General features: G+C 50.3%; 6 protein-coding genes across 6 annotated transcripts; 4 read left to right on the top strand and 2 right to left on the bottom strand.

The window, feature by feature from the left end:
* Positions 1–118: 118 nt before the first annotated feature.
* On the bottom strand, positions 119–611 carry Pdw03_7963 (uncharacterized protein; the record flags this gene model as incomplete). Its single annotated transcript, XM_014677621.1, has 2 exons — positions 119–220; positions 306–611. The coding sequence occupies 2 exons, from the start codon at positions 609–611 to the stop codon at positions 119–121; spliced, it is 408 nt and encodes a 135-aa protein (XP_014533107.1).
* Positions 612–1,516: 905 nt separating this feature from the next.
* Pdw03_7962 (protein bcp1) lies at positions 1,517–2,248 on the top strand (the record flags this gene model as incomplete). Its single annotated transcript, XM_014677620.1, has 1 exon — positions 1,517–2,248. The coding sequence occupies one exon, from the start codon at positions 1,517–1,519 to the stop codon at positions 2,246–2,248; it is 732 nt and encodes a 243-aa protein (XP_014533106.1).
* Positions 2,249–2,685: 437 nt separating this feature from the next.
* On the top strand, positions 2,686–3,649 carry Pdw03_7961 (Protein bcp1; the record flags this gene model as incomplete). The annotated part of the gene is made up of 3 exons (XM_014677619.1): positions 2,686–2,757; positions 2,817–3,050; positions 3,104–3,649. 3 exons carry the CDS (start codon positions 2,686–2,688, stop codon positions 3,647–3,649), a joined length of 852 nt encoding a protein of 283 aa, XP_014533105.1.
* A 200-nt stretch (positions 3,650–3,849) lies between these two features.
* Positions 3,850–4,852, bottom strand: Pdw03_7960 (Chorismate mutase; the record flags this gene model as incomplete). Its single annotated transcript, XM_014677618.1, has 3 exons — positions 3,850–3,927; positions 3,992–4,643; positions 4,782–4,852. 3 exons carry the CDS (start codon positions 4,850–4,852, stop codon positions 3,850–3,852), a joined length of 801 nt encoding a protein of 266 aa, XP_014533104.1.
* A 545-nt stretch (positions 4,853–5,397) lies between these two features.
* Positions 5,398–8,541, top strand: Pdw03_7959 (WD repeat-containing protein; the record flags this gene model as incomplete). Its single annotated transcript, XM_066101820.1, has 7 exons — positions 5,398–5,481; positions 5,564–6,158; positions 6,217–6,420; positions 6,472–7,283; positions 7,337–7,607; positions 8,160–8,254; positions 8,512–8,541. 7 exons carry the CDS (start codon positions 5,398–5,400, stop codon positions 8,539–8,541), a joined length of 2,091 nt encoding a protein of 696 aa, XP_065956903.1.
* A 27-nt stretch (positions 8,542–8,568) lies between these two features.
* Pdw03_7958 (Sad1/UNC-like, C-terminal) lies at positions 8,569–10,554 on the top strand (the record flags this gene model as incomplete). Its single annotated transcript, XM_014677616.1, has 1 exon — positions 8,569–10,554. The coding sequence occupies one exon, from the start codon at positions 8,569–8,571 to the stop codon at positions 10,552–10,554; it is 1,986 nt and encodes a 661-aa protein (XP_014533102.1).
* Positions 10,555–11,462: the final 908 nt, after the last annotated feature.

The following is an 11,462-nucleotide window of genomic DNA, read 5'->3' as shown; positions in this document are numbered from 1 at the left end:
ATCCTATATCACGTTCCACCATCAACCCTTCAATCCCTGGAAGATGAACATTCAATTCCAATCAGAAGACATGAGGGGGTAATTTTGTCTAGCAACAAAAAATCAGAATAAAATAAATTTAGTGCTTGATCCCCTTGTCTTTCAGACGCTGCTCATCATCAGCCTTAAGCTCAGCATCAATCTTAGCACCCTTGGAGGGAGCATTGCCATGCAACTTAGCCTGTATCAAAATCCATGTTAATAGATGCGTCTTACCTTGATCCAGGCTTTTCATATGAGCCGACACGTGGAGATATATCACTTACGGGCTTGGTTGGATCTTGCTTGCTCAACTCAGCCTCGGCATCGTACTCGTTGTGGTGCTGGGAGGAGTTGGGCTTGTTCTCCTGGGAAGCAAGTTTGTTGGCAATGGAGCGGCCATCTTTCGGATCAAGATTCTTGTGGCTATGGGGCATGCCCTCTGCATAACGGGCGCGCTCTTGGAGCTCGGACACAGGGACGTTGCGCTGATCGCCTGCCTCGTAGATACTGGGGTTTCCGACACTAGAATGACCCGAGCCTGATAAGTTTGATGGCCCGTTGTGTAGACCTTTGCCTGTCAAATTTGGCATATTGTGTCGATATAGATAGGACTTGGGGACTGTTGGGAGGCTGGGAGGTTGGGAGGTTGGGAGGTTGCTAACGATTGTGAGAGCAGTGATTTGTTTGAATAGAAGAGGAACTTGATTGGATTCTTTAGCAATGGAAATATTCTTATACTTGCCTCTGTTTGCTGTGATGTCATGCTGGAGTCACTGAAATCATAGTGGGGCGTAGTCCGGTTTGGGGGCAATGACAAAAGATCCCTGTTTCTCTATTTCTGATCCCATCTGCTCTGGGCCCTTCTCTGGGGTTCGGATTTGAAGAAAAGGTCGTTGCAATCAAGGCTGAGCATTGCTCCATGACATTGTTGATGCTTTTTAGCGTTGCAAGTCGAGTTCCGGTAGCTAACGTGGTATCCGCCCCACTTAATGCTTGTTCACGTACGTAGCTAAGGCACTGTGTACTCCTATTGATTCAAGAGGTTGTTTTGGTTGCTCGTTTGAATTGTGACCGATAACCATTCTATCAAGTTCATCTTAGATCATCTTTTCGTGGAGTGTGTGATCTATCCAGTCTGCAAGCGGCTTGTCTCGCTTTCTGACACAGGAACACTCGCAAATCGAAGATAACATCTCTTTTCTTTTTTCGACGTACATCATACCCGAAGGTCACACATCCTAAGAAATAAATGAAATGAAAGATCAAGTTTTTCTACTAGGGTTTCATACAAAATGCTTTGAACCTACAGCGATCCACCGTAGTCATCGGGGTGCACTGCGATTGAGGCGGGGATCACCAGCTTCACGTTGTAATGAACATCGTAGTTGTACAAAAGTACCCCATGTTCTCTCGATTACCAAACCGAGTCAGCAAGCTGCAGCTGAAGCCCAGCATCATTTCAATTTTTCTCCTATATCATCCCCCAAGAACAATCATGGGGTTTTCCACCGCTACACCAGAAGTCCAACCCCGCTACCGTCAACTCTTCACCGAGTTAGAGAACCGCTTCAAATCAACTACTCTGGGCAGTGATAAATGGTACATCCTAGCCATTTCCACCCTAGTTGCCAGCCCAGATCCAGCACGAGCAGACCAGCTCTACCTCCACCTTACTCAGCAAGCAGACTACGCAACCTCAGCAGCCCGGCAAGCCCTGATCCGCCGGCTGCGCGAGGCACTCGTCAAATCCGTTCCCATCGTCGGAGTTTGCAGGCCCATCGAGGCAATTTTGGCCATTAGCGAGGTCGAGCGCGACGAGGACAAGGATTTCACCTTCACTCGCGAGGGATGGCAATGTGATGAGGCGAACCACAAGCGGGGCACAGGGTGGCTGCAGACGCTGTACGCGCATAACACGACAGACACGCTGGATCTATTCAATGCGCATAAGGATTTCTCTTGGCTGTCCAAGGACATCACTTACGGGTTGTTTTTGTCGGATCGTCAGGTCTTGGATGATCTTGATACACAGCTTGTGGTGCTGCCTGGTATCATGAGTCAGAACCTGCCGAAGGAGACCCATTGGCACATTCGTGGTACGAGGCGCATTGGTGTTCCTCAGGAAGAGGTCCGGGTTATTTGGGATTGTGTGCAGCTTGTCGCTCAGTTTCATGATGTTAAGCTTCACAAAGTGCCCACTGTTCAGGCAGTTGAGTATGATGTTTAGACTTGGAGGATCGATTCAAGAAGCAATGGTTCGTGGGGTTTAACTTGTTTGAATTGCATAGCATACCAATAAATATTCCTATAAAGCGACAGGCACCTTGAGAGTTCGAATTTTAGTTGTGCCTTGTTGGTTGTACATACCTGAGGTACAAGCAAATCAGTCATTGCACCCTTAGACAGCATGTGAATGAAACTCATACGTCAAAAAGTATTCTTCCAAGTCTCTTTACGACTTCGAAGTGCATCTGCAATATTTAGAGCTCACTACAGAACACACGACCCAATCGATAGGCTTGAACAGCAGCTACCACTGACCTGTGTCCGCGATAACAGCCGATAACGAAAAAAAGCTCGAAAGTGGCCGAGCGGGGGGCCAAGGTCAACTTTTGAACTTCCATTTCACCCAATCTCAGACAGAACACACTCAATTTGCACAATATGGTTAAGCGCAAAGAACTCGGTGATGTCACCATGGGCGGCACCAAGCCAGAAGAGTCCGACTCCGACGAGGTCAGATGTGCATCCCGGACTGTGTGCCGTCCGATTGCTAACCATAATGGCGACTGCAGGACATGGACATGGTCAATGTAGAGTTTGAATGGTTCGACCCTCAGCCTATCGATTTCCATGGCCTGAAGAACCTCTTGCGCCAGCTATTCGATAACGATGCTCAGATCTTCGACATGTCCGCGTTGGCGGACTTGATTCTCTCCCAGCCAACACTGGGATCAACAGTGAAAGTGGATGGGCATGAATCGGATCCCTACGCATTCTTGTCTATTCTCAACCTGCAGGAACACAAGGTTCGCGATTTCTCAATCTTCGCCTCTTCGTTGTACTGATGATTTGCTCCCAGGACAAACCCGTCGTCCGGGACCTGATCAACTACCTCAAGACCAAATCTGCCTCCAACCCGTCCCTCTCCGCTGCTTTCCAGCTCCTTTCCCAACCCACGATCCCTCCCATCGGTCTTATTCTGACCGAGCGGCTGATCAACATGCCGTCGGAGATTGTCCCCCCTATGTACAACATGCTCCAGGAAGAGATTGCCTGGGCGGTTGAGGACAAGGAGCCCTATACATTTTCGCACTACTTGGTGCTCTCAAAGAACTACGAGGAAGTCGAGTCGAAGCTGGATCAGGAAGAGTCGCGGCCTCAGAAGAAAAAGAAGAAGGGTGGTGAGAAGGCCGAGCGCTTCTTCTTCCATCCCGAAGACGAGGTTATCGAGCGCCATGCGCTGTGTACTGGCTCTATTGATTACACTCATAAGTCCGACGAAGGTCACTCAGACTCAAAGCGTGCGTTCCAGGAGCTGGGTATCCGGACGAAAGGCAGCTTGATTTTGATTGAGGCGGCTAGGTTTGAACCTATGGTCAAGGCTCTTACGCAATATATGTCGTAATCAACGTTACCATTTTGCAGTCTAATTCATTTCATGGTTCAATTTACGACAAAAAAAAATTACAATCTAGCTTATCTTGCTTTTGGCTTTTGTTTCCTGCAGATCCCCCGGACAGTATTGCGTCGGGCACATAGTTCTCATAAATGTTGATATTCGATAAACTGGTCATATCGTAACCTCATCTAAGTCGACATTGCCCCTTACTCCCATTGTGTGCCCTTGAGTCTCTGCATGAGGTACTCAACCTCGACAATCTTGGTCAATGGGATGACACATTCCTATTAAAGTAGCAAAGTCAGTGATCAAATACTCAAAAGAAAAATTCCAAATGTTTCTTCGCACCTTGTACATAGCAACGACAGCATCAATGTTAATTTTGGGTCCATTTTCATCGGGAAAAGCAGGATCGGTGCCGTAAGTCTTCGCCTTGAGACCCAAGCGCTCAAGAACCTTCAGCTCAACGGCAGAATTGGTAATAGCAGCATCGATCCCCGCCCGATCCTCGGCCTTGATCAAACGCACAAAAGTCTCGGGGTCTTTCTGGAACTTCGACTCAGCAACAAACTTTCCAAAATGAATGCGGCGCGACAACGCCTGCAAACAAGCGACGTCGCAGGTCGCCGAGGAGCCGTAGTTCTCCTGCGTCTCACCACGGTCCTCCCGTCCAAATTTGGGACACACTGCCGGCAGGACCTCGCGGATGTACCGTTCCTTGATCACGTCGTTGACGCAGACATCGTTCTCGTGCAAGATGCGCGGGTATTCCAGCGGCTGCAGGATCGGTTCTTCAAGCACGTCCGGGAAGAATGGGTACTCGTCTGGTGATTGGTAGCGGCGAACTCGGGACTGTATGCGCTCTTGTTCGCGGAGCAGGTAGTCTAGCAGACTGAGCTCGCTGTTGGGAATCTTAACGCCGCCGGGGACATAGACGGTCTTGTTCAGCGGGAATTGAACCCGTTCGATCAAATGGAAGGTAATTGTGTCTTCTAGTCGACTGAGGGGCTGGGAGATTAGCTGCTGTTTGAGGGTTTGAGGAATATAGTGTGTCGGGATATAGTGTGTCTTGAAGATCATAGCGGGGGCGGGGAAAAGAGGTTGGGAGTCTTTTAGCAAGAGGAAAGTGGGAGCTCACATCAACTGAAATCGAATATTAGCAAGGTCCAATGCCTTGAGGGCATCGGAGAGGTCAATGGCGGTATCCATGTCTTGATATGTGGTGATGTGTAGATGGAGAGAGTCTGCGGGACTGCGAGGTTGTTTCCGGATACCTCAAGTTTACTCCGCTAGTCCTCCCATTTATGTATCGCAGAAGAGAAGAAAATTTTCATCAGCTGTGTCAAAAAGCCTACATATTCTCATAGGCAGGGTTCCTCAATTTACAAATAGAAAAACCGGTGAACAGACGTGAGCCTTCGAAGGGTCTGGTATAGAACGAGCTATGGCATTTGGTACTTTGGACCAAATGCGACCCAGGCACTTGCAGGAACACCACAATCGAGCTAAAATCAACAAATGTTGCCATCCTTGCATTTTGATCCGATGCGGACCGAAACAATCCAGATTCAGTCGAAAGCAAAAGGCGCCTGGGCTGGTTTCAGTCTGTAAAAGTACCATACGGCAGTAACCGGGGAATGCGGTAAACCCGCGTGGGACACCAAGTCTTTTGCTTCAACCTACCGCAAGCTTCCCAACTTTCCTCTCCTCATATCGCATGGGTTTTGGTTGAGCCCAAGGATAATCTCCGTTTTATGGAGAACCAGCGCCGTGACGACTCGCCGTCGGGTCTGTCAGACATCGTCGAGGGCGACGGCCTTCTGGGTACCGGCTTAACGGTAGGCTTTTTTTTTCCACCTTCCGATGGCACCCCCACCACCAAACTGCAGGCTGATTGGATTTCATCTGCGGTGATTGCAGACTCGTCACATTGAGGCATTCGGACGAAAAGTCACAACAACCGCGGAACACCTGATGGGTCCGGGCGAACAGAGCACCGGCCACTTGCACAATGCCATGACCGGCATCCACCGCGAGTTACGGCGACCGGCCACGCAGCGCAGGGTGTTCTCTCTAACACAAACAACACCATCCGACCTTGTCCGCTCAAAGCTTTCGACCACCGAGATCCAGTCGCGTGCCCTTTCATCCCTCCCGGACGATCTTCTCGCCAACATCCCCGAAGATACCAGCTCCTACTCCCTTTTCCAAGGCTTCCAGGCCTCCGTTCCAGATGATGTGCCGGAGAAGAAGCGACACCGAAGGCGAAGCTCCAAGGGGAAGCTTCTCAAGGACGCCGAGAGAGGTGGCACCTTGACTGCCGGCGCGGCCGGGCTAAAGGATCAGCGGAAATCGCTGAGTCGCAAATTGGAGTTGATGGGAATTCGCAAGAATATGTGCAGTGCGGAGATCCATGAAATTGATAACAAGGTTGCCAACTTGCACAAAATGCGCAAGATTGTCCTCGATCGATTGGCCGGCTTGGAAATGGACGAAGCGGGATTGGAGCAAGAACGTGGGTCGACATATCAACAAAAGGGATCATGGAGAGAAAGCTGATTAACATCGAACAGTGACGGATCTCGAGAATAAATTGGAAGATTTACCAGAAGAGGAGGAATCACAGGACACATCAATTGCGACGCCGCGGTCAGACGGCCAGGATGGTCCCGTTGCGTTGTCGGGAGATCCAGCGATGGACGCTTCGTTCATGTCAGAATCGATTTATGAGAAGATCCCCTCGCCTTCATCCAAAAGTCTACGACATCGATCTAACCGTATGGAATCCTCCGGTCTAGTATGCCTATCACAACTGACAGCAGATTTAGGGAAACGGTCGATGCCAATCCTACATGAACACTTCGCCCCAGGGTCTTTGATCAAGGAAATAGAAGCGCACACCGACATGGTCGCGGCGATCGACTTCGACTATCCATTTGGCACTATGGTCAGCGCTGCACTAGATGATACTGTGAGAGTTTGGGACATGAATGGGGGCCGATGCTCCGGTTTCTTGGAGGGCCACAATGCCTCGGTTCGATGTCTGCAAGTAATGGATAACATCGTGGCCACAGGGTCCATGGATGCCTCCGTCAAGCTGTGGGACCTGAGTCGTGCTCGGCCCGCTACCCGGGATGGACGCCTCAACAAGCATGAGCGTGACCAAGAGGAGGGAGCTGCAGAGCACAATTTCCCAGTACCGCCGTCCTCTAACCTCGAAGACTGTAACGTATTCTCCCTCGAGGCACACGTCGACGAGGTGACAGCGATTCATTTCAAGGGTGATACCCTCATTTCAGGATCTGCAGACAAGACACTCAGACAATGGGATCTTGTCAAAGGCCGCTGTGTCCAAACTCTGGACGTTTTGTGGGCGTCCGCCCAGTCATCGTCGTCCGTGACCGGAGACTCCGACTGGCGACCATCGGGTCGCATGCCCGATGCTTCGGCCGACTTTATTGGCGCAGTGCAGTGCTTTGACGCTGCGCTGGCATGCGGTACAGCAGATGGCATGGTCCGCCTCTGGGATTTGCGCAGTGGTCATGTCCATCGTAGCCTTGTAGGACACACGGGGCCAGTCACATGTCTACAGTTTGACGATGTGCATCTGGTCACGGGTAGTCTCGATCGCAGCATCCGGGTAAGCACTCGATTATGTTTCTCTCGCTCAGCCACTGTTTCTAACTGTTCTAGATTTGGGATCTACGTATGGGCTCTATTTACGACGCTTATGCCTACGACAAGCCAATCACCGACATGATGTTCGACTCCAAACGAATCGTGGCAGCTGCCGGAGAGAGTGTGGTCAAGGTCTACGACAAGGCCGATGGTAACCACTGGGACTGCGGTCCAGGTGTCGGGCTTGACGACGATGGGCCACTCCCTGCGACCGTCGAGCGGGTTTGTCTTAAGGACGGCTACCTCGTGGAGGGGCGTAAAGACGGCACTATGGCTGCCTGGACGTGTTAGACATGTAGGATCCCCTTTCAAAAGGAGGTGCATACTTGGGGGGTCACATTTCCTTGCTCTCTCTCACCTCAACCTTTTTGCGACCGTTGTATAGTATTCTATGTCTTAGTAGCGACCGGGCGAATCAGGAGCAGGATCACGTTGGTTATTTGTATACATGAACAAAGTCCTTCAATCAAGGCAGATGAAACAAAAATAGCAAGATTGTACCAGTCCGAGGCGCAAGGTTGACAAAGAGATCTGACCAACAAAGACTATGGAAGTAAGACTGCAGTCTTTAAAGAACAGCAGAAATATAAAGAACATGAGGTTTCATGCAGAGAGCTCGACGGTACATATACAGCTCCGAAAGTCGAGAGTTGAGATTCTTCAGTGATCCTCAGAGTTGCGCCTCCACCCTTTTTCCTCATCTACTTTTCACTCGCTTCACCCAACCTCCTGAGTTATCCCCCGGATTCCTGGCAGCCAGACCCAGAATCTCGGTCTTCTTGAAACAAAGCGAACACTCCTCGACCTTTTTGGTGCCATCACCCTCGGAAGCTGGTAGCTAGAAGCTGCAAGTCACGTTCCCGTCGCGTCTGCGCGTCTCTCCGGGGTCGCGATCTACAGGCTTCGGAGTCTACATTGACATTCTGTTCTGTGGTAAGTCTGAAAACATTGTCGCATCTTTCTCTTGCTTAATACTTGTGGGAACCAATGGCTCTGGTCCGCCATACTTGCTCTCGTGGCGCCAATTCCAGTTCATGTCGCATTATGTTTTGATACATGAACATGTGGATGTTCGCTCTCAGTCATTGTTTGGTATTCCCAAGGTTTCAACTGATATTTTGACCATGTCCCATTGTCTGTTTCTGTTTTGCTTTACCTATCTAGTCTCAAAAAGCTGACCTCCCAACCAGGCACGAAACAAGAACAAAGCACTCCTTTAGAATCCATTCTAGAGGATTAAAGTGCAGATGCCGCCCAAACGTGCTACGCGCCGGGCTGGCGCGACTCCCCAACGACCACATCAACAACCCGAATTTGAGTCCATACTGGACCTTGTGCAAGGGCCTGATTTGCCTAGCGTTCCAGTCCAGGCATCGTTTAACTATGGCGCTGCTACTACCACAGCATTACCTCAGCGAATGTCGATACGGCCCAATATTGGAATCGATCAGATGGCTGGAGTAGTCGATGCCCGTCTTGAGGTTGCTCGGAAGCGGACAGCCGCTACAAAAAAGAAGCAAGGCTCCCAAGCACGTCAGTCAAAGCGTGAGCCAACCCCTGACGAAGTTCAGCTTCAGCAGTCCCTGCACATTGCGGCAGATGAACGCTCCGATAAAACTCCTTCGCCTCCTGTTCCACATTCGGTCTCCACAGACTCTAGCCCGGACGCTCGACCCCCATTGCAACGTCCGTTATCGAACTCACCACTATATCCCTCGCCGCTTCAACGGGCGGGATCTCACATTCATAGTCCGCTGGGTAGCAGCTCGCCATTCCGCCACAGCTCCGTTGACAATGCATCTGAGGCGTCTTGGAATCTGGAACGTGATATCAACGAAGATGACTTGCAAAGAACGCGACCAAGCAAACATGGACGCAACATCACAGCGCCCCCTCGACGAATTTCTGGCTTGGCTAATGTCCCCGAGGAGGTAGAAGAAGAGGAAGAAGATGTCAAGTTTGAATCGGCAATATACCATGATTTAGAGCCGGATGTCCCCAAGGAAAGTTTCTTGCGTCGATGGCTAGGAGCAGTGCGGCCCCAAGGTCAGGAGACCCAAAGTCATAATGAACCCCCCAGCGAGGTACGCCGAAAAAGCTGGATGCAGGCATTCGAAGCGGTGATGAAGGGCCCCTATCATAATTGGATTCGGTGCGCCTTCTGTTTCCTTTTGTTCCTGAGCTTTATTTTCATGCCCCTGATTGCCGTGAAACTTCGCGCATATCTAGACCACGGTGCTTTTGATTGGGATTCGTCTTCCAACATAAGCATCGCTCAACCGGAAGTTTTCCACAGCCTTCGGAGCCAGATCTCAAAACTGGACATTCAGATGTCATCCTTGTCAAATGAGATCAGTTCTGTTCGATCAGAACAGCCATTTTCCAATATTCATGATTCGACGCCCACAGATGCAAGCCTTCATCGGAAACCGGTCTACAAAGTCAATTTCCTTTCGGTGGCGTTGGGGGCAATTATTGACCCAGCGAAAACCTCGCCGACTTTAGGTCCCAAACACGGCGCTACTTTCCGAGCACTCCTCTGGGCAAGTTCGTTTGCAACCAGGCGCTCCATTCGAGCACCGCAATCTCCCATTTCTGCCCTCAGCACGTGGGAAGAGGTCGGAGACTGTTGGTGCAGTGCTCCTCGCAATGGAACGACCCAGCTATCTGTACTTCTAGGCCGGGACATTGTGGCAGAAGAGTTGGTAGTCGAGCACATTCCCGTGGGCGCCTCTCTGGAACCAGAGGCAGCACCTCGAACAATCGAGCTGTGGGCTCGCTTCAAAGTGAACCCCCACAAAGCACCAGTCAAAGCCAGACCAACACCTGAGGCTAGACCTAGCCGTGGTTTCCTGAAACTCTTCGGTGATGCCACGGTGTCACAAGCGCCACCGTCAACCCAGGCACCTTCCTCCCGCGAAACAGGACTTGGAGGATTCCTTATTCCTGGAATCGGCTCACTTCATGGGTTGGTGATGGATCTATTGCGTCGAAGCAACCCCTTCGAGCCTCCAAGCGCTTACTCAGACGACCCAGTTCTCGGCCCCAACTTCTACCGCATCGGGAAGGTCGAATATGACCTCCACAGCCCAGACTACGTGCAGACATTCAAGCTCAACACCATAGTCGACGTCTCAACAATCCGTGTCGACAAGGTTGTTTTCCGAGTTACTTCAAATTGGGGTGCCAAGCACACCTGCATCTACCGATTCAAGTTACACGGGCATCTCTAGGCCCGGCTGCAAATATTCAGTCCTCGTCGAGCGTCCTTGAGCTTCGATTCGTTTTTTACACTTCTCTCATGTATTTATCTCCCAAGAGATCAGGTTCTGGCTGGTTCTGGAATTCGGACTAAATGTGCTTTGCGATGATACCTTGCATGGCTGCGGCGGCGTTACATGGTTTTTTTTCCCTTGGGGTTGAGATATTTATCTTTTAGAGCCATATCATATCAGACATGTGTAGCCATAGATTCATTCGGGTCTGCTTCCCTTGTCCACCCTATCAGTTTCACATTTTCTCATCACAAACGACCTCTTCAATAACATTTCAGTACGTCGCCCAACCGATTGATTGGTAATCTCGTTGGACTCTGCTCCAACAATTCCTTCGTGTTGCGCTTGCGCAACTGGCCTTGTGTACCGAAAAGACAGAGAATGGCTCTGCCAACTTGTCCAGAGTTGCCCCTCCTCTGTCTCTATTCCCAAACCACCGATTGCTATTTCTCTTGTTCTGTATCCCTAGGCGCGTGGCGCATGGTACACTACGACTCCTGAGTCTACCAAGTCTACTTCTTGTAGTAATAAGCGAAGTGTATGTTCTGTCAGACTATCACCAAAATTCAGAAAGTTGCGAACCTTTGAGTCTTGTATTATGTTTTCTTGTAGGCCAGTCGCTTTGTTGCGTCCACCCGTTTGTTACAAAGTCAATTTCTCGAAAGCTGTTGTCCAACCAAAACCCGGAACAGGACTAACTGAAACAGTTGGGTAAAGAATCCTCACTAAGTGGATGCTAACTTGTCACGCAAGTCCGATAGACGGTGTGAGATGTGATGCACTGAACACTGCCAGAGGTGAACGGCGTGGGATATTTTGAACGATTTCCCCCCGAGTGTACCAGGATGGAGCTGGCCCCCTAGAAG

The sequence above is a fragment of the Penicillium digitatum genome, chromosome 3 (assembly GCF_016767815.1).
Source record: "Penicillium digitatum chromosome 3, complete sequence".
NCBI lineage: Eukaryota > Fungi > Ascomycota > Eurotiomycetes > Eurotiales > Aspergillaceae > Penicillium > Penicillium digitatum.
This window is presented reverse-complemented; position numbering and strand designations above follow the sequence as displayed.